This window comes from Leptodactylus fuscus, chromosome 5, assembly GCF_031893055.1.
Source record: "Leptodactylus fuscus isolate aLepFus1 chromosome 5, aLepFus1.hap2, whole genome shotgun sequence".
Classification (NCBI taxonomy): Eukaryota; Metazoa; Chordata; class Amphibia; order Anura; family Leptodactylidae; genus Leptodactylus; species Leptodactylus fuscus.
The window spans coordinates 207,988,333-208,011,563 of record NC_134269.1 but is presented as its reverse complement, the minus strand read 5'-3'; the positions used below and the strand labels follow the sequence as shown (position 1 = coordinate 208,011,563).

Here is a 23,231-nt window from a genome sequence, read left to right as displayed (position 1 = left end):
GTTGGCTGTGGTCCCAATTGTACTGCTAAAGCTTTACGGAACCCCATAGGGCACTATGTGAACAGTCCATAAAGCAAAATTTATTATAACAGCTGAAGATGATTGTGTTGGAATTGTTAAAGAAAGTGACCGGTCCAAATGGAGAGTAGTTATAGGAACAGAGTCCTGGTAGTGATATGTTGATGGGATTTTAAGCTAACTTCTGGAGATTCATCTTGGATTTTTGATTGTTGAGAATGAAGACTCTAAAGTCCCTTGAGTATGATAAGTGGAGGCCCAAGGAAGGTGCTGAAACATAACAAACCGCTATAATGGCCCTCCCTCACCTCTCTTGGGATTCCATTTCTGCGCTCCTGGGTGAGATCACATGATCTGGGGTCACTGTTGAAGCCTGTGATTGGGCACCCTGGGGTGTGTGATGTCAACCAGGAGGCCATAAGATGCCTCTGAGGGAGTGCCAATCATCACGAGGGAGCCCAGGAGAAGTGAAGGAAAGGTGAGGTTTTGACTTATTCTACTCTGGGGTCTGAAGATTATAGTAGCTTCACTTCTAGTTCACGGGTGATGAACCCTCAAATTCCGGGTTTGGATCGAAACCCAAAACTTTTTGAAAATTTTTGTCGAATCCTTTTTGTTCCAATCAGGTTTGTTCATCTCTATCAGATGTTCTCTAATCTTAACTAGATATCCCTGTTGTACCGATAGAGGTTACGCCAGGATCGGAACGTTCTACACCCGTTACGCACTCGCTTCACAATCAGTCCAGACCATGGAAAATGAATTGCAGCCATGGCATCCATACTTTGCTGCGAGAATAGAACACATTTTTTAAAGAGCATTTCATGTTTACTTTCAGATACATTTGGCTGTGTCCCTAGTATAAACTAACATGATTCTCCTTTATAAAACAGGAAATCTGCTCCTCGAATAAAGATGTGTGTTTATGATATCATCTGCTTCTTGCTCTGTTTATAAACACTCATTGTCTTTGGGGTTTGAAATCAATGAACCGTGCGAGGAAGATGATGGGGGACGTGGTGAAACTGATGATTGAAATCTGAGTCTAGTCTTAGGTAGGCAGTGACTGCTCTATGTGATGGGCCTGTATCGGAAAACAATGTAAATGGGTAGTAAATAGAGATGAGCGAACACTAAAATGTTCGAGGTTCGAAATTCGATTCGAACAGCTGCTCACTGTTCGAGTGTTCGAATGGGTTTCGAACCCCATTATAGTCTATGGGGAACATAAACTCGTTAAGGGGGAAACCCAAATTCGTGTCTGGAGGGTCACCAAGTCCACTATGACACCCCAGGAAATGATACCAACACCCTGGAATGACACTGGGACAGCAGGGGAAGCATGTCTGGGGGCATAAAAGTCACTTTATTTCATGGAAATCCCTGTCAGTTTGCGATTTTCGCAAGCTAACTTTTCCCCATAGAAATGCATTGGCCAGTGCTGATTGGCCAGAGTACGGAACTCGACCAATCAGCGCTGGCTCTGCTGGAGGAGGCGGAGTCTAAGATCGCTCCACACCAGTCTCCATTCAGGTCCGACCTTAGACTCCGCCTCCTCCGGCAGAGCCAGCGCTGATTGGCTGAAGGCTGGCCAATGCATTCCTATGCGAATGCAGACTTAGCAGTGCTGAGTCAGTTTTGCTCAACTACACATCTGATGCACACTCGGCACTGCTACATCAGATGTAGCAATCTGATGTAGCAGAGCCGAGGGTGCACTAGAACCCCTGTGCAAACTCAGTTCACGCTAATAGAATGCATTGGCCAGCGCTGATTGGCCAATGCATTCTATTAGCCCGATGAAGTAGAGCTGAATGTGTGTGCTAAGCACACACATTCAGCACTGCTTCATCAAGCCAATACAATGCATTAGCCAGTGCTGATTGGCCAGAGTACGGAATTCGGCCAATCAGCGCTGGCCAATGCATTCTATTAGCCCGATGAAGTAGAGCTGAATGTGTGTGCTAAGCACACACATTCAGCACTGCTTCATCACGCCAATACAATGCATTAGCCAGTGCTGATTGGCCAGAGTACGGAATTCGGCCAATCAGCGCTGGCTCTGCTGGAGGAGGCGGAGTCTAAGGTCGGACCTGAATGGAGACTGGTGTGGAGCGATCTTAGACTCCGCCTCCTCCAGCAGAGCCAGCGCTGATTGGCCGAATTCCGTACTCTGGCCAATCAGCACTGGCTAATGCATTGTATTGGCGTGATGAAGCAGTGCTGAATGTGTGTTCTTAGCACACACATTCAGCTCTACTTCATCGGGCTAATAGAATGCATTGGCCAGCGCTGATTGGCCAGAGTACGGAACTCGACCAATCAGCGCTGGCTCTGCTGGAGGAGGCGGAGTCTAAGATCGCTCCACACCAGTCTCCATTCAGGTCCGACCTTAGACTCCGCCTCCTCCAGCAGAGCCAGCGCTGATTGGCCGAATTCCGTACTCTGGCCAATCAGCACTGGCTAATGCATTGTATTGGCGTGATGAAGCAGTGCTGAATGTGTGTGCTTAGCACACACATTCAGCTCTACTTCATCGGGCTAATAGAATGCATTGGCCAATCAGCGCTGGCCAATGCATTCTATTAGCGTGAACTGAGTTTGCACAGGGGTTCTAGTGCACCCTCGGCTCTGCTACATCAGATTGCTACATCTGATGTAGCAGTGCCGAGTGTGCATCAGATGTGTAGTTGAGCAAAACTGACTCAGCACTGCTAAGTCTCTGCATTCGCATAGGAATGCATTGGCCAGCCTTCGGCCAATCAGCGCTGGCTCTGCCGGAGGAGGCGGAGTCTAAGGTCGGACCTGAATGGAGACTGGTGTGGAGCGATCTTAGACTCCGCCTCCTCCAGCAGAGCCAGCGCTGATTGGTCGAGTTCCGTACTCTGGCCAATCAGCGCTGGCCAATGCATTGTATTGGCGTGATGAAGCAGTGCTGAATGAGTGTGCTTAGCACACACATTCAGCTCTACTTCATCAGGCTAATAGAATACATTGGCCAATCAGCGCTGGCCAATGCATTCTATTAGCTTGATGAAGCAGAGTGTGCACAAGGGTTCAAGCGCACCCTCGGCTCTGATGTAGCAGAGCTGAGGGTGCACAAGGGTTCAAGTGCACCCTCGGCTCTCCTACATCACAGCCGAGGGTGCGCTTGAACCCTTGTGCAGCCTCGGCTCTGCTACATCAGAGCCGAGGGTGCGCTTGAACCCTTGTGCACACTCTGCTTCATCAAGCTAATAGAATGCATTGGCCAGCACTGATTGGCCAGAGTACGGAATTCGGCCAATCAGCGCTGGCCAATGCATCCCTATGGGAAAAAGTTTATCTCACAAAAATCACAATTACACACCCGATAGAGCCCCAAAAAGTTATTTTTAATAACATTCCCCCCTAAATAAAGGTTATCCCTAGCTATCCCTGCCTGTACAGCTATCCCTGTCTCATAGTCACAAAGTTCACATTCTCATATGACCCGGATTTGAAATCCACTATTCGTCTAAAATGGAGGTCACCTGATTTCGGCAGCCAATGACTTTTTCCAATTTTTTTCAATGCCCCCGGTGTCGTAGTTCCTGTCCCACCTCCCCTGCGCTGTTATTGGTGCAAAAAAGGCGCCAGGGAAGGTGGGAGGGGAATCGAATTTTGGCGCACTTTACCACGTGGTGTTCGATTCGATTCGAACATGGCGAACACCCTGATATCCGATCGAACATGTGTTCGATAGAACACTGTTCGCTCATCTCTAGTAGTAAACCCAATTTATATACCCTGTTGTATAAGAAAAGAAGGGGTCTTCCATTATTAAGATCCATTTATTTTCACCAGAGCAGGGAGTGGCTACAAAAAGCATTTCTTGCTGTGGAGGACCCGGCATGTAATACATCCTTTAGCCTGCGGGAGTACTGCAGGGTTATTCAACGCTTGCTGGTAATCTGTGATAAAGTTGCTGCCACTTTAGTAGCCAAACTAAGTTTGTCAGGCTAGGACCAACATTACTTGGGGTAGACCTGAAGTTACTGAGGTCAGAGAACTAAGAACGGTCTCTGTTTCTGGTTACCAGTCTGCAGTAGGTCCTAGATATTCTGTATGTCAGGATTACAGACAGTCCACCACTACCAAAATCTCTGCTAAGCCATTTATATGCTGTTGTAGGGCCGGTTCCTTTCTTGTTTCAAAGTGCAATTTTGCTGATGACTAATTCAACTGTTAATCTATATGCAAATGAGCAGTTGGGTGCACTCATGCCAGGGCCACACCTCCTGGAGCACCTATTTTCTTTAGTGGTTTCAACCCATTGTCAACCTAATATCAGAAAGACTGACAGATCCCATGAACAATTATTTAAAAAGATGATGGTGCCCCCATCCCCACCCGAGTGCTCCAAACAACTCCTTTGCATATAGAATAAAAGTTAAATTTCTTATCAGCAAGATTGCACTGTAACACAACAAAGGTACGATCACTATGGCTCTAACCAGCCCTGCAATGGCATGGCAATGGTTTGTAAGAGAATTCGGGTACCTGGCCACTGGGTCCCCCAGCAATCTGGAAGATGGGGCACCGAAAGTCCCACTAAAACCACCTTGTGAATGGAGCCCCAAGACTCATGTATGACCAATGCTCCATTTACTGCTATGAGGTCTCACCCCTCACAAGGAGACGTGTCCTCCAGCTTGTTGCGGGTGGACCCAATGGTTTCACCCCCAGATATCGGACACATCTCCCTTGTTCTATTGATAGGGATTATGTATCCATTACGGCACAACCCCTTTAAACTTTTAAGAATAAAAATTTGCATAGTTTGAGAGTTTTTCTAACCATCTTTTGTCTTGATTGGTTGCCAATGGATGTTCAGGGACTTATCAACAACCCAGCCATGATGTCCTTATTGTAGATGGGTTACCGGCCAGGTGGACTACATATGAGAAGATAACCCAACACCAATTAGGAAATCCTACCTGCTAAATTTTTTTTTTTACCATAAAAACTTCCTGCATTCATGGTCGTATCCTTTGGCAACCAATTAAGATAGTTAAAGAAAATCTCTAACCGCTTCAAAATGTTTAATTATTTGCAAAAATATATAACTTTTAAATTTAAAGTTTTAAATTTAATTTTTTTTTTTTTTTTAACCGTTTTTGTCATTTTGTAACAAGTCTCTCTTTTGTCCCATCCGTTCAGTCCTTTTGTCCCGAGGGCCCTTTAAATCTTCTGCTCGGCCCTCCATTGGCTTTAGAACCCTATTTACATAATCATCAGTGATTTATAATCGGATCGTTTGCATGTACGTGAACTTGTAACCCCACTGGCAGTCTGTGTTCTTCTCTCCTGCCAGTCGCACTGTGGTGCAAAGACTTCACAAATTGGTCTGCGCTCTCCGAAATCTGCCAGTAGGATTTGCAATGGCAGAAGTCTGGCAAGCGCCTTTGATGAATTTCCCACAATCTGTCTTGCACTTTCCAAATATAAGCACAACGGTTTAATTTTTATCCCCTATCTGTATTTTAACTTCGCTCTATTTGTTTAACCTTTTACTTTTTTAAATAAATATTTCTGATGGATTCATGCCTTTAAAAAAAAAAAAAAAAATCTCCGAATTTAATGGCAGAATTTTATTGCCTTACTGTGGTTTATCTGAACTATTGACTGCATTTCCCAGAAACCCTGATAGCACGGACATCGCATCTTGACAGTATCTTCAAGTAACGTTTTATAGTATGAAGAATATTAGTCATTCTGTTTATTTGCTTTTGTTTCTAATTTTTTTTATTAAACTTTTTGAAACTTTTTTTTGATCGCACAATTTAAAAAAAAAATTAAAGCAATAAATATTTTAACAACTTTTTTTAATATAAAAATTTATACAAAAATGATATTTTATATTTAGAACATTTTATAGTTCTCTCTAACAAAACCTAAATTCGAGTTGAATATTTGAAATTACGAAAAAAAAATTTTTTTCATGGTCTCAATATTCGGTTCTACTGGTCACCATCTATCTTAAAGAGACCCAACTATTCTATTACGTAGCCTAAGAAGAAGGGTTGGGTTAACCAAAACCTAAAATTGATTGGAAAAGAAAATCGGATACATATTTTACATTTTATGGGGTTTTTTTTTTTTTTGTTTTTTTTTTTAATTTTTGGTTTTTTTTGGGGGGGGGGTGTTTCGCTTAATTTTGAAGGTTCAAAAGTTTTAGGCAATGCTGAAAAATAAGAATATTTTGAGAAATTAAGTGAATTAAGAAAAGAGAAATCTAAATGCCATCAACAATTCCTGAGTCATCCTACATGTCCTACAAATTTTTTGGCTTACAATTTTTGGGTTGATTTCTATAGGTGATCTATGGAAGTTCTTTTTTGCGTTTCTACAAAAAGATCAATTGATTCTTGGAGTAGTCCAAGTCCATTCTAGTCTAGTGACTTGTCCACCCTCCATCAAAGTCTCTGATGTCCCCGATGTATGGGCCTAATTTACAGGCCGTTTTCTAGATGTGGAATCCACCCCAAGGTCAAGCAGAATACTTAATTTTTGTCCACCCTGCCTTGGAAGGCAGAATCAGGGCAGAATCTGCCACTGATATTGGTGTGGAATCCACCTTAAAAACAATGGCAAACTCCACCATGTGAATGGTCCATTAGGCAGATGGTGTTGACTTTTTTAGCCATTGGTCGAGCAAATTGTTTAAACTTGTTTCCAAATTTATGGACATTTTTTGTTTTAATGTTCCTCCTCCTCTGGAAGGAGAATAAGGGCCACCCTAGCTGTTCTACTTATTGTTGGTTACCAAATCTCACTCTCTTTGGTGATGCCAAACATTTTTGGGAGCAAACAACAAGTTCTGTCTTCGCATGGTCAACTTTTCCGGTATTGATCGGGTTCGCGATGCCGATTGCCATAGCAGATTGTTGTGATTATTTCTCTCTGTAGTCATCGTATGCAGGACTGTGGAATATCTTATCCCTCAAGCCTTGATATTTCTTGAAATAACTTGAGGAGGTAAAATAAACACTCTCCGAGATCATGGATGTCCTTGGATTGTTCTCGAGATTGCTGGGTAATGATCTTCATGCTGTTTTATTTATTGTGGAGAATCATGGAAAAGATCAGATGTTTTTAGTAGATCTTTGTCAGGTGCTTTCTATTTCCATTTTAGTGAAAATGTATCCAAATATATTCCAAGAATAAATTGGTTCTGCTTGTGCTTGGATAAAAAAAAGTAACATTTTATTTATTCATATTTTATGGAAAAGTTGACAAATTTTAGTTATTTGAAGGGTCAGCACATATTAAGCTACTCTCCGGTGTGATGATCAGTAGTGATCGGTGGAGGAACCAGACAGAAACTGTTAAGTTTCCCTGCAGTGCCACCACAGGGCAAATGAAGCATTACAGTTTCCATTAAACTCAACAGTCTTCTGTTTCCGTAACATTGCAATACAAATGGTGAAATCCACTGCAAATTCTAGAGAAAATTTCATATGTAATTTGTAACCAAAAAAAATAACCAAGAGTAGTGCCCATACCATACAGTACATGCCTAAACTAAGTTCACATGACATCAGATTTGGCTTCATTTGTGCCCCTGGTATGAGCCTAATCTACGGGCTGTCCCCTAGATGTGGAATCCAACGCAAGGTCAAGTAGAATACTTAATTTTTCTTCGCCCTGCTCGCATCTCAGCTTCCTTTTGAAATCCTTGGAAGGCAGAATTGGTGGAATCTATCCTAAAATCAATGGCAGAATCCACCATGTGAATGGTCCTTTAGGTAAGCCTCGTTATTGAGGTGCGGGTTTCTGCCCGTTTTGGCTTTGACTCAAAACAGGGGCTCTAAACCAGAAACTGCTTTGATAGTGTCAGTCGGAAGTCTGAAGGACATGAGATGATATTACCAAGAGTCTACAGGTCCTTCACCCGGAGTCTGCAGGATGGCTACTGTATTCTGGAGATATTTGGAGATGGTAGTGGGGGTGCTCTTGATAGTGTGGAAGGGGTGCAATCAGGCAATGATTTGTGGCTCGTTTGGAAGGTTTTATTTGAGGAGAATGCTGCAGCCATTATCTAATCTGCTATTGGGAGAGGGGAAAGTTGGGGACTATCAATGATGCTACCAGTGACGTTGTACTTCTACTGAGGTTTTTTGTGCTGCAAAGTGGTGTTTCTTGGCCTCTTTGGGGTAAGATGTACTACCCTGCGATGTTTGGCGCGGTATTTGCTTCCTGATACAGTGTGGTATACGGTGTTGAAGCAGATAATATGTATGCTGTACTGTGGTATTTGGTTGTGACTCGTGAGGGTATTATTGTAGGGGTCCAGATATCGCAATAGACTGGTGGAACTAGAGTCAATAAAGTTTTAAAGCCCTAATCTGATGTCTAATGGGATCACTTAACTGTCCCCGCAATAGTAGGTGTAGGAGGAAAGAGTAACTATGTGTGACAGAATACATAGGGATGAGGAGGGAGATGCGGCTGCAGTTTTTCTGTGTTTCAAGGAATCTGCATAAGCAAGTGGAGCAGTTTGGTTTAAGTTATTTTACTTGCCATTGGCTCAAAGATAGTCTTTCTCTGTTCAATGAATAGAGAATCGGTTGCGACTGTCAAAACCAAAAACTTAATACCTGCATAGAATAAAAATTACACAATAAACAAAGGCTTTATATGCTGCCACTGCGTGGAAACCTAGATATGAGCCTAGTTTGCTTATAATGTGAACACATCCCATTTAGGAAAGTAGTAATTGAATGGTTACATGATTATAGGTCAGGGGATCGCAGCGGGGTCCTGGGCTCCGATCTGACCATAGTCAGCATTATATAGAGTCTTTGGGTTTTTAGGTTCTTCTCTAGGTTATGAAGTTCCTTCTACACTCCAAAGAATGTACTGATAGATAAGTGTCGTCCAAGATCGGATAAAATCTAGCCAAGACAATGACACAAAATAACGGAAGATCTGTGACTTATCTGGTACATTCTTTGCTGTTCTTGTGCCAATGTTCCCGCACCTCTAACGGGGTTTGGTTTAACTAAAGTGGTGTAACTAAAGTATTCTGGGCTCTGGTGCAATCTTTTGTCCGGGGCCCCCTACCTCAACCCTACTAACCTTCTTGATAGTGATGGTTACGGGTGCTATGGGTGGGTTTACATCTGCGCCCGGTCTCTGGTTTAGGTCATATGGCCGGTTTCCTTCTTCTGCCCTACGAAACAGGAGGATTTGAAAACTGACCACCCGCGAAACTGGACAGAAGACGGAAACCGGCCGGATTGGCTAAACTGTAAACCCGGCGCAGATGTGAACCCACCCTCAGGAGTTTAATCCACCTTAGTGTGGTTGGAGTAATCTGTGGGACTCCTTGGTTTATGGGCCAGATGGAAGCTGCAATCTCAATACTGATGCCAGTGCTTATAGGCCCTCCTAAGGCTCCTGGGCCCTGGTGCAACTGCACCCTCTGCACCCCCTCAAGTTACAGCCCTGTTTACTTGACTCTCGCGGTAATGTACCTGCTTTACTCATGTGACCACTGCAGCCAATCACTGGCATCAATTTAGGACTATGGTGTCATAGTCGTGGAGACTTCAAAATAAAATGGTTATTTACCGATCCCACCGCCATGGCTGCCACTGTCACCTGTAGATGGGTACATCGTCTCTGAGATGGTGGGGTATGTACTAAGTAAAGGGTGTTTTGTTATTTTATTTAATGAGATTTTGCCTGATCTCTGGCCACCCCTTTAATTGGTATCCTTAGTGTCCCTCAATGAGGGACTGATATCAGTGGTGACCGTCTCAGTACAGCACCACATAATATGTTTGCACCATTTGACCAACTGAACATCAATTAAAATTTTGGACTGCAAAAAGCTCTGAGAAAATACATCAACCAATAATGGTATCATCCGATCTCCATGTCCAATGGGACCATAGACATGTAGACTGTCAACCAAAATTATTGTATTTGGCCCTACCTTTTTAATACTTTGGGTTACCCTTAGCCAATACCCTCCACTTTTTCATCTTTCGAGATGTGTATTTCTTAGCAGGTCCTTCTAAGACCCTCTCGGAGAGATTGAGCGAGCCGTCTAACAAGTGGTGATTTCGCGTCCTTGGTAGAAAATCTTTTCCTTCTGTTACTGTAACCGTGAGCGGTGATTTATATCTTGCCTTGTGATTCGTGTGTTCTGGGTTTCAAAATGTTATCTTTTTATTTCCTCAAATAGCTGGAAGGAGAATTTATTGTGAGATGGCCAAGTTTTTACTGACAGGTGGTCTTAACCACTGGCCAAAACGGCAAGGTGCTGCTAGGTGATCCATCACCCTGCATTTGCTTGGAATCCCACGCTGACACGAGGGTTTCGAGTTTTATGGTGTAGTTTCCTTTTCACATTATTACTGCTAGTAATATTACCAAACCTTATGAGAATGAAGTCAAGTCATGGAGCATTCTTATCCTCATGAATCTGCCATGCCAGGACCACTTCTTGTTCAAAGTGGACAAAAAGTTAGGTCATCTCATTCCTGGGGCCCAAGGGATCAGCTGTAATTTTTCTGGGATCTTGGTAACAACTGTTAAATTCCCCTGCAGCTCCCCCGCAGGAAAAATGAAGTATTACACCTTCACCATGCATATTGGGTCCTCCATAAAGAAAGAGGCGCTCTAGAGTAAAATAAATGCCTGCAGCTCATGAGAAAGTCATGCAAATATTTTACAGGGGGGTTACTTTGTTCTTGACCCCCCTCTATTTCGTCCAACTGGGCCAGATTTAGTGGTTCTTGTCTCCTATTGCAGATAGAGCACTGGGGGAGAGCTTGTGCTGCAGCCAGGTGCCTTACGGACAGAGAAGAAGGAAAGGTAAATAGCTGATTTCTTAGGACACGTAGTGAATTTTCTATAGATGTCTCAATTTTAATTGCAATATGAAACAGGACCAGAACATGTGGAAGCGTGTTCTATAACTTTACAGTAAAGTAACGCTTCCAAACTGTTGCGAAATTACACTTGCTTTAATCGTAAGCAGTGACCATGTGTTCTCTGTTTAGTCCGCAGAACAAATAATGCATTACATTGTGTTTTATAATTATCATTTGCATATATTCCTATATATACATGCACAATTCTAAAATTTGTTCGATTGGATGCAATACCGGGCAGAGCCTGTGCACACGGTGGCGCTGTTTCTGGAAACGTAAAAACAGTCTTTACTTTTTAATCCAGTTTGATTGTGAACTTATGTAAGGGGGAGAAATCTACGAGAAAATGGTTTTTAAGATCTGGAGGGAGAAGGAGCAGACATTTGGGCCCGAATACAAGGAATGCTAAAAAATGGTTATCAGGCGAAAATAGAAAATGAGAAATGGCGCCAAAACAAGCAAGATCAACCCAAATTTTACACGAAGAACATATGTGTCAAAAAAGAACCTCGTAAACAAGCAAGGACTGAGCGTGATGTTCCCTTAGTAAAACGGATTGTAGCGGGAGGTTAGCTATGGGGGTAGACGAAAGGTAGATTTATGAAAAATTGGAATTTTTTTTCAGAGAAATTATATGATGCTACTGCTAATACCATGTCCAAAGCACCCCTGGGGATGACAAAACGTGGTCCAAAAATAATGAAGGTAAAATGGATTGGAACACCTGGATGAAATGGCCTACATCCACATGGCCTTAGAGAGCCTAGACTACTTGTTCCAAGGCATTATTTATAGTGTTGAATCAAAATTCTGTACCCCCCCCCCCCCCACACTATAATGTATCGTTTATAGTACTAGTCTCCTCTAGAGATGGATGAACCTCTGAAGATTCAGGTTCAGATGGTTTGGCCCAGATTCTTTTCTAGTTGAAGAAGTTTACCGTGACCCAAGACTAGGATAAGTGAAAACCACGGGGGGTTGTGGAAACTTCAGCCTTCTGCGTGGTGCCACACACTTTTGGGTCTTTAATGTAAGCGTCATGACATCAGTGTGCCTCATGTTCCTGCTGAGGACCAATCGCAAGCCACAGTGGTGACCGTGGGGAGAACTTTTGGAAAATTTGGGTCCCTCATCTCCAGTTGCCTCATATTGGGAAGAGACTCATTATGGGCCCCCTAAGACTCCTGGGCCTCGACCAAGGGGCACCCTCTGCACCCCACAAGTTATACAAGTAAATGTGCATCCCCATGGCCTTGGAGAGCTTAGTTTAGTTTTTGTAAAGTCCGAATGGTGTCGATTCATGGTCTATGCTCAAAAAAGAGCCCCATATGATGGCACATAGCATGCCTATGGCTCTATATTGCAGACTTGTAGCCATGGATTTGCTGCTGTATGTTGCTTTCATGAGGCACCATTTTTTGGGCAATGATGGGCAGTTCTGAGGTGGGACGTTTTATGATTCTTCTGCTAACCTTTCATCCACATGGTCATTGTGTGTTACAAAACATGGTCAAAAAATAATAAAAAGTGAATGTGAGTAGAACACCGGTGTGCAATAACTTACATCCACATGGCCTTGGAGAGCTTAGTTTACTGTTTGCCGCCTTCACAAAACGGTAGAATATTTTTATGATTGTTTTCAATATTCAGATCAATTAAGAAAAAAAAGGGAACCCCAAATCAATGGTCTTGACTTCCTAGACTTTCGTAACTCTCCTTCTAGAAATCGATGGTGGTCCAGGACGTGACTCAGTCTGTCTTTGTTACATGGACCTTGAGCAAATTGGTTCCAGCATGTTATAATGAACATGGCTGTATCTAAACAATCACTTGTTGCGCCCGGTGGAGATTCCACCCTAGAATGCTCCAGGAGTTCTGAAGTAATAGGGTTACATAGCTTCCATAATCACCTCGGACCCACAGTACGTTATTTTTTTTTTTTAGAGCCATACCTCATGATTGAGCTGATTGAAACCAGTTGTTCGAGCGTATCGGAAACACATATGTATATAAATATTTGTAGTATATATCGTGGCTCAGCGTCTTTCTTAGAACAAGTAATAAAGCAAAAGACACGAACGTGGAGTATGTTTATCACAAAGCAAATTCAATATTTGGCGCACATTCCCATTTGATGACTGCTAGAAATATATAGAAATCCAAAAAGTTTAAAAAAAAAATAAAAAAAATCTCCAAAAGGAACTATTTATGAGACCACCTTATAAACAAACCCTATGTTGACACTTACCATACACAATGGGCTAGGCTATTTCTTGCGAATCACTTTTTGGCTTTGCTGTGTAGACTATGACAGAGCAGCAGAGTCAGCTCATCACCATAAAAGTCTATTGGACTGCTGGAGTTGTATGTGCAACTTGGCAAGTCTATATATTTCAAAGGAGAGGGGAAAGCATTTTCTAAAAGTTAATGGAAAACAGAAAAAGAATTCATTACTAAAATTTGGCGATGACATCACAAACGAAATCAATGCATTTGCCTAATGTTTGTAGGAAAATCGGTCAAAAATTTGACTGTAGTGACGTCCATTGATATTCTGCACTGAACAGGTTAACGGCAGAGTGGAGTCTTGTGGCCACATGACTTGTGAGCTTAGAGCCTCGATACAATTGACCATGAACGTCCACACTCTAAAACCACTATGAATATATTCTGTGGAATTGGCAGCCTGCGCTTGAAAGGAGTCCAGGCCTCAAGTAGCATAAAGGATGAATTATTTCGTGCTGCTACAAAGGCTTCTTTTAGGTCAAACTTGAAAGCATTGGCAGTCCAGCGCAGGGACACTTCTCCTCCAGATGCCTTCAGTAAATGCAGCTTGGATGGAAGAAGGGCCGATACCATTTCCCTTTTTGTGGGCCCAAAAAAACTCTTGGCCATTGTCCATCAATTGTCTTGAACTAGGACCTTCTACAACATAATTTTATGGTCTGATATTATGATTCTTTTGTGTGAAATAGTCACCTAAGGTTTGTAATACGTTCACGTTTTACAAACCTGGTAGTTAATTAAAAATGAACTCACTATAAGTTGTTCCCCGTTTTAAAATAAAACCATAAAAACATATATGCAAATTATACTTATCGTGCACAGTGGGCGGTCATGCACTGTCCGACGTCATCTTCTGGCATGCCTTCCTCTTCTTTCTTCTTTCGGCGACGCCCTCCGGTCCTGGCTCTTCCTCGGCTTCATCATCCTCTTCTTCTGGCGGGATTGGTTCAAATCCTGCGGAGCACTACTGCGCACGCTCCGGCGCCATTTTTCTCAATGGCAGTACGCTCACGTCCTTGAGGCAAGCGATACTGTGCACGTGCTGGATTTGAACCAATCCCGCCCGAAGAAGAGGACGATGAAGCTGGGGAAGAGCCAGGACCAGAGGGTATCGCTGAAAGAAGAACAAATAGGAAGGTGTGCCAGAAGATGACGTTGGACAGTGCATGACCGCCCACTGTGCACGATAAGTATAATCTGCAGATACTTTGTTATTTTAAAACGGGGGGGGGGGGGCGTGTGTTAAAATAACATTAGCGGTGCCTGAATAGCCGTTTTATGCATATGTGGGGGTCATACAGCATAATTTTGCTGATAGAGCCCCTTTAAGACCTTCCCTTCGGTAGGCCTTGGGGAAACCTAGTGAAAGTGATCAGTTTTCCAGCAGCACCACACTGATCCTTTAAGAAACTGTAAACCTTGCAGTCTGTTCCCAGTCCGTTTTCTGCATGTGTAGGGCTGTCCCATTACATTTATCCCCTATTCACAGGCCAGGGGATACATGTCAGTCGCTGGGGACCTAATTTCCAGATCCCCCAGTGACCAGGAGGGAAGCCACCAGGTCACTACCTCCTGCCATACACTCTTTGATGACAGATGATCCAGGCAGTTTGAGAAATGCTGGAGCGAGGCACGCAAGGGGTAAAGAGACACGTGGTCAAGAAAGAGGCAGAGGTCAGGGCAGGCAGAACAGAGTTACGTAACAAACCAGGATCATACCATCATGGGTTCTAGCCAGCCTTTTTCTCAAGTATCTTCCCAAGAAGGAAGGAGCCTTAAAGGGGTTGTGCCACTATGGACACTTGACCACTATTCACAGGACAGGGGATAAGTGTCCAATCGTTGGGGGCCTGACAGCCTGTTCTGCCTGCCCTGACCTCTGCCTCTTTCCTGACAGTCTCTTCCCCTATGCCTTGGGTGTTTCGCTCTACCATTTCTCTCTGTCTGGATCATCTGTCAATGAACAGAGTGCCAAGAGGGAGTGACCTGGTGGTTTCCCTGCAGCGAAGTCCAGATGCCCATACAGGGGTTAAAAGACCCTTTAGACAACAACTCTAAGAGTAGTTCAAATCAGTTCAGTGACAATGGGGGGGGGATTTTTGGGACAAGGTCAATTCTTACAGCTAAGATGCACCTCATCACATCCCTCACCTTCTTCGAATTGGGGCATACTTAATGCCGGTCTTAATCTATTTGTCTTGGTTTGCCCCAATGCCCCCAGGGGCTCTCTCCGTAGAGAGTAGATTGAGATATGCACCCTGATGTGTGGCCCCAGAGGGTCCCCTGCACGGTTAGATCAGTAATGTAGTGTGTTTCGATCCCGCGCTATCAGTACTACACTAGTTCCCAGTATTCTTTGTAGACAGAACATTGATTTTCTGTCTTCTGGGTATTCCGTACTAGGTGAAGTTTTCTATTTTTCTACATCTCCCTCCAGCTGTTCCTGTCAGACTGGGGCCCGTTAAAATGAGTGATGTACTTACATGTAAAATAAACGGCTCCTCACTCGGACATAGAAGGTATTTTTGGGAGACATAATTGCTGATTTTAATGTTTTTAATATTTATTTTCCGTTCCATGTTTCATTTTGGCGGTATAAATACCTCAATGCTATTTTTCTTCTCCTTCATAACTGGACAGCAGCATTTTTGGCATGGTTTTACTACCCGGATTCATCACTCACATATTCAACCTTCACATATATAACCGATGTAGCAGAGCTGAATTTGTCAGTGAGCCGTTTGATATTGCATTATATGCTTTATGATCTTTGTCTACATGGGGTCCCCGATTCTGGATCCTCCTCTATTAGGGCAGATGGCACCTACATAAATAACCCATCGGGTTTATTTCTCCTGTAGTTTCCCCAGAGAGTTTATTTCTGTTGCTGGTTGGGTTGTCCACCATTGGTTTGACCCAAAAAGTTGGCCAAAAAGTACATCCTCCTTTTAAGTTCTGGAATATCACCTGTGACGTGGAAGGAGCATTCACCTGACCTGATGATCTGTTGGGTCTTCGGTATAGGTCATCCATATTGAACTCCCCATTTAAAGAAAACCCTTCACCGCATCCAACAGCTCCAACTCTTTAATAGGTATCACTCCACTGATTTTGGCACCATTGAAATTTTTCCTCTAGCCCCCCGCCATTCCCGAGCAGCCGTTTCCATTCGTTTTAGCACAATTATTCTCTATTCCAGGACCACCCGCCTGACAGTAAAGAGTATAATTGGGCTAAAATTAATAGGAATGATTGCTCAGGAACGGTGGGGACTAGGGAAAGAATTGTTGGACAACGGTGCTGGGGCTGCGCCTGTTGGAAGAATATGAAGATTTGGAGTTGGTGATGGTTGTGGAAGGTCTTTGTTAAGTCTTGAGATCTCCATTAGTACTAAATTTACCACAGCATCAACCACCATGTTCCTGACTCCTTCCACTTGAAAGGGAATAGTATTGTCTCTGGTGACCAAATCTCTTGTGTAGGAGGACATCTCTGTAGATTTAACTTGAACAGGGTCAGCCATTGTAATGTCTTGGACAACTTAAATGTGCAGAGCAAATGAGCCTAGAGATAAAGATAAAAACCATGCATGAGTTCTTCATAGCTACCGATCAAGTACACGTGTGTTTTGGGGTCTCTGCCAGATCCCTTTGTTGAGAACAAAGAACCAGGTTTGTTAAAATCCAACACTCTCATCTTTCTTTTCTACAACATAGTCCATCATGGTGGAATCAGCAAGCCACCGAACACATAACATGGTTGGCCACTCCCGTAAGCTGGGCAGACGGCTCTTATACAGATGGACTCCTTAAGTAGAACATCACCACAATCCAAATATGGAAGGTTTAGGTATGATATATGGAAGGTTGAGATATAACATGGATGGATGGATAGATGGATGGATGGTGGAGGTATAATAGGGCAAGGCATCAAAGCCAGAGAACTCTTCTAATAAGCAGTGAACTGTATATTGGAACTCTCCATCTTGGGTAATGCCAAGCTTGCCAAGTGTTTTACGGTACCCATTGGTTGTCACACACTGCTATGTAATGACTGAAGTCTCTCTTCAGTCTTCGGTTTTAGGAAGTTTGTAGTAATACATTTAAAAACCATAGCGTGTAGAACGTGTTATACTATAGATGTTTCCACAAAGCTATGTGAGATATTTCCTGTGTTTCCATTGGGTAGACCTCAAAGTTTATAAACATTATATATACTCACGGATTACGAGTAATGCTCAGAAGATTGATATCGAAGCATAAATTGTGAAATGCCTTGCCAGGTTTGTGTGTTGGTATTGGATATACTAGCACTGGACATTTAGATAAGATGTTTTGTCCCTTAACGCGAACCCCCCACAAACTCCAACCCTTTGCACCCTTTTCAAAAGGCGCCTCTCCACCGATACTGGTGCAGTTGGAATTTTTTCTCTAGCCCCCACCATTGCTGAGAAATCTGAGCTGTCCGTTTCAGCACTCAATATGCTAATTAGGCTCTCTCCTGTCAGGTGGGCGGTCCTGGGCTGGAGGAGATGATCTGGGACCGCCCACTGGATAGTAGAGAAGCTAATTAGCCTATTGGGTGCTAAACCTAACTAAATGATTGCTCAAGAATGGTGGGGGCTCGAGAGAGAGAATTCCAACTGCGCCAGGATCAAAGGACCAGCGCCTATTGATGGATGCAAAGGGTCGAAATCGGTGGAGGTGGTAAAGGGTCGTCTTTGTAGTGTCCCTATGGTTATAGATGTGTGTATGTATTGAATATATAGTAATCTATGGTACTGTTCTGCACCTTCCAACTTGGAGTTGGGAAGACATTTTTTCCCCTGAAATGGGGCAATTGGCATGAGCCTTGTGGGTTTTTTTGCCTTCCCCTGGATCAACACTGTAGGGGGATTGTAGGTTTCTAGGTTGGACTTGATGGACTGATGTCTTCATCCAACCCCACCTACTATGTAACTATGTAGATCCCCTTTACCAGCCCTTCAGGTTCTTCAGTTCAGAAACCTCCTCGGGTTGACCGAATTCTAGGGTAAAACAGTAACAAGAAGAAAGGAAGACATAGGGATCGGTAACATTCATGTCTCAAGTTACTATCTACTACCTAGGTCTTGCCACATACTTTACACTTCATCTCTGCTTGTCCACATTGGTTGCTGTGTATAACCACAGTAAGACCACAGGTTCACTAGAACTGGTTCCTTACAGTCAGACAATAGAGTTGAGTGACCTAAACGAGTTTTCGTAGCCTATTTATCGTACCTGAACATGGTGGACCATTGGTGGGCCAGCAGCTTTTTTCGAAAGAAGGTAGATAGAGGCCTACACAACTATTCTCAGTTGACCAAAGTTGAGAAGATCTACTGTACCTTCCAAAAACATCTGCATTGACCTCCAGAAATTGAGTTTTTCAGTAGCCTCAAGCTAGGGCTTCGAGAAAACATGCAGTAGAGAAGGCGTCTGTATTAGTAGATGTTGGCATCTGCATTATAATACATGTGAGAAGCGGCTGAAGTTCACAACTTGTCAGTGTCTCGCAAATGGCCGATTTGTACTTGACACAATAAAAGTTTGAGAAAGTCCGTTTGATGTCCCGAAGCTTATTGCATCAGATCGGTCATTCAAGCCCATTCTATTTGTGCCGCCACACTAGACCCTTTCAGCCACGTGAATTGTTTGTTTTACCATCGAGAAACTACAAAGCGCTCCCAGAGACGTCGTCATTCACAGTAAGAAAGGAGGGGGGGAAAAGTTTTCTTCAAAAAGTTTTTCTTTTTCATCCCTTTTCTACGTAATTTTCCATTGATGAGGCTAAAAACAGCTTTGCTCTGCTGTCCGGAGAGACAAGATAATTGTTCTTGTTTTCCCACATTGACCAAGGGCTTGTAGCATTTCGGACGCCTTTAAGGAAAGTGATGCAGAAAATGTTATTGATGGCGTCTCCATGGAAGCCGCATCTTTAGAATAGCACAATCTTCCATTGTTGTGGATGGAGAAAAAGGAGCCTTTCCTCAAGGACAAATATGGTCTGTTCCTTGGTTTATCTGCACCCGTGAACTCTGTCTTGATGAAGGTTACACTCATCTGGAGGCTTTAGAAAACAGAAGATCAATTGAAACTTGGGAGAATAGGTTCAAGCCGTCAGCTGTAAGGAAATTTTACGAACGTCACCAGAAATTGACATGAAGTAACTTATAGAAGTCCTTGGAGAGCCCTTGAAGACTCTTAGATGTGTTTTTTTTCCAGAACTATAATATTGGTGACCTGCCCTTAGGATAGACCATCATTGATAGATTGGTAACACACTTGGGTGAGCTCCACTTCCTCTTCTTAGGCCATTGATCTACCGTCCATCATGTCACGTCCATTGGTCAACCGGCCAAGCTGCAGCTCAACGCCGTTCCAATCACAGGCTATAGCACTTGTGCAAACAACGCGGCCCCTTTAACCAGTGGTGCTCCCTCCCATAGGCATAAGCCTCATGGAGTTTTTCATGACCCAACACTTTTGGGTCATAGGTTGGACTTGATGGTCCTGTGTCTTCATCCAACCTCATCTACTGTGTAACAGATCTGGTATTGATGACTTATCTGAAGGACAGATGATCAATATCATAATCCCAGGAAGGCTCCTTTGAAGTCTTGGAAAGTTGTCCGACAACCAACATGGACATCATGGTCTCTCCCATCAAAGTTGTCACCTGAATGCAAAATTCACTTGTACTGATGTCTAGTATAGAGCTTGGCTACTTCTGATGGCCTTATAGAGAAGGATGGAGCAGTAGCACACGCACGACTACTGTTTGATTCAGACTATTCTTGTACAAGTGTCTTCAGTCTCTGATCTCCAGCACTTATCTGCCCCATTACTACTCTCCATCTGGTTTTCATCCTCCTGTTGACCTACAGACTATAGAACGGGGATTAAATAACTGGAGAACGAATACCTGGAGGAAGATCAGACTACACAAACGGTGTATTTGTAGTCTATAACCATAGGAACACATATGACTGAATACAATGTATAGCTGTAGGTTTTTTGCGTAGTACAATATTTTTAACCATTACTAGTTACTGATCGTAAGAGTGAACCGTCTGGTAATGGAACAATAATACAAGTTGGCGAGTTGTGAAATGTTCACGGGAACCGGCCAGCAGATTCGGGCTTCTAAACCAGTAGCGGGCTGCTGAGATTTGTGGCCTTAGGCCTAGTAACGTGGGGTCCCATCCATTACTCTGTGGAGGAGTCACTAGTCATATGCAGGAGATAAGTCCGGGACTAATCTCCGGGACTCCGGCGCATGCGCATTGTGCCTTTTTGTCGCTGAATGCTACTTAGACCTTTGTAAACTCAGTCCCGTCTATCACTCAGTTACTATAACACACTGCAGATACGTTCCATAATAATCTCAGGCAGTTTCTGGACGTGCTCCTTGTACCGGTAAAGCCAAGGACAGTACACCTCACTTTACTGCATGTATGTGCTGATGCGAAGTGTACTATCGCCAATGTGCATGCGCCAGGAGATGCCGGAAAGGATTAAAGGACCGATCTCTGGCAGATTAAAAGTATTTCAACTCAGATGGGACTGATCTTACCAATTTTGGGGCTCTAAACCCCAGGACTTGCCGGTGACTTGGGTGCCCTATGAGCCCCTTTACTGTTATCCATTCATCCTCCCTGGCCTACAACCCCTCTTTCTCTTCTTGCTGACATGATAAAGTTGTACGCTTGGGCCGCACATGTCTTTTTTAATCCTCCAGACAAGGCCCCGGTCTGAGGTGTAATGACAGATGTGCTTTTCCTGGCCTGCACGCAGAGCGGGAGTATCCCGTGAACCTAAAATCACAATCCCATCTGCAGGAGATGATTGTATTGTTACCAAGGCTGTTTTATTTAGCAATTGGAACCATATGGACTTGCTGTGTAGACTTTAATTTGTTTATCTAGTGACATGTGACCGGCACAATCTATTCTATCATATATCCAGCATTAGGAGGGGTGCTGGAGATATCGCTGACCTTCCAGGCTGTGCATTACATTCCCCCACGACATGTGCAATTTATCTCCGTCTTATACAAGTTTCTTTGTCGAGCTTGAAGACATCTTTATAAGCTTTTTACCTTCTCTTTGTAAGCAAGTTCACAATGGTAGACTAGAGCAATTGTAGAGATTCTCCCATTGAACTAGTGATGGATATGGGACCAATGCCCTTAGGGCCCCAGGTTGGTTGTGGTTGACAGATTACCAATATACCAAGCACTGGTATTTTTTGTTGACAGCAGGTCAGAAATATCCAGTAGGATCGATCCGCTTTCGAGAAGCCAAAGTCTACCGTTGGCCAGCTATGGAAGACTATTTGCGACATCTAAAGAATTTAACCCCAACCACTTCTCCTTTGACTCCATCCATTCCCATCCATTTGTCTTTTACCAATGCCCCTACAGTCACCCGTACGTTATGTCACCCTCTTGGGGCTCCCACAGTTTACTGACCCCCTCTATCTTCCCTCAGTTTAATGTCCCCTTCATCTGTCCCTCCAGTTTAACATCTTCTCGCTGGTAACAAACATAAACCTAAAAATAATACTCACCTCTCCTTGCTCTCCTGTTGCTTTGTCTGAGTTCTTTTCCCCCCCGGAGTCTTCAGGGAGCCACAGGTACGATGTGAGTGACGTCATCACATCGCACCTACTACTCCCAGGGCCAGAGCACACAGGGGACAGAGTGGTGAAGTAGGGGCTGTCTACCGTGTCCACCACTGTATTCATCTCATCTATGTCCGGGGAGGATACAGATGAATTGAATCCGGACATACCTCATGCCGACTGGGACAGCGGGACAGGACCCAGAATCCGTGACTGTCCCGCTGAATCTGGAACAGTTGGGAAGTAAGCATTACATCCACTACTGACAATAGATGTCACAGCTGATCTCCTCCCCCTCCCTGTACAAGGCACATCTAGAAAATTGTCCCATAGACTTCAATGAGTCAGCTCCAATCTATTGCTACCTATGGCTATGACTCTGCTGTAAAGCAGATCACTAAATGCTGTTAAAAGAGCAGAAGTGAAGCTCAGGCAAGATGGCCACCCCCATAATCATAGACTGAAAATAGAATAAAGTTGGTGATACATTCCCTTTAAGGATTAAGATGCACATACAGATTAAACCAAACCATCATGTGTGTATGACTGTCAATTAACTTTTTGATGTCTAGATCCTGATCTTTTGTTCCCAGGGCTTGTGATATGTATATTAATATGTTTTCCTAGAACTTCCTCCCTTGATGTGTTTCTTTGTTTTTCACAGAAGGCATGAACTGCATGAACAAAGACCACGACTGCGCCCATATCTGCCGGGAAGCGCCAAAAGTGGGAGTGGCATGTGAGTGTCGCCCGGGCTTCGAGCTTGCAAAGAACCAGAGGGACTGTACATGTAGGTAGCTGACCTTTTTTCTTCCCATATCCTAATTCTGCCTTATAATGTTTTTCGGTATGGTGCGTGATCTTACCTGCAGGACCAAAATTGGATCTGCTAAAAGGGAGGGAAAACGCCAAAGAACGTGAAGTGAATCTCTGCTTGTATCCATGTCATTCTTATGTACAGATATCTAAGTTAAAGGGGTTGTCCAGGAAGTATGGATTTCTGCCAGGAGGCCGGGGAAGGTGAGAAATTAAAATAAACCCAAAACACATACTCACCTGTCCTCTGCTCTCTGTCCTCCGCCATGGCCAGGTCCAGCGGCGCCTGGGATTTGTCCTGGCAGAAGTCCTTGCCTCATGAGACCGTTGGAGCCAATCAGTGGCCTAAAGAAAGGACATGGGATGTCACTCATACGTCCACATACGAATGGTCAGTGGTAAAAACTTCTACTGGGGCAAGTCTCTGAGCGAGCAGGACTGGACATGGGCAGGAGATCCCGGAGAGCCAGGGACAGGTGAGTATGTGTGTTTCTTCATTTTATAAATTTTTTAAAATATTTTTTTCACCCTGCCTGGCCTCTTGAAAGAAATCTGTCAT

General features: G+C 43.7%; 1 protein-coding gene across 7 annotated transcripts in view; it reads left to right on the top strand.

The window, feature by feature from the left end:
- SCUBE1 (signal peptide, CUB domain and EGF like domain containing 1) overlaps positions 1–23,231 on the top strand; it is a 139,325-nt gene that overhangs the window by 58,607 nt on the left and 57,487 nt on the right. For 2 of the 7 annotated variants that reach the window (XM_075275125.1, XM_075275122.1), the window contains exons 5-6: positions 10,804–10,866; positions 22,521–22,646. The exons of 1 other annotated variant lie outside the window; for it this stretch is intronic. In XM_075275125.1, coding sequence (XP_075131226.1) covers positions 10,804–10,866; positions 22,521–22,646 — 189 coding nt within the window. The remainder of the gene's footprint in view (positions 1–10,803; positions 10,867–22,520; positions 22,647–23,231) is intronic. 4 more of the 7 variants (XM_075275127.1, XM_075275124.1, XM_075275126.1 and 1 more) reach the window with 2 other exon arrangements.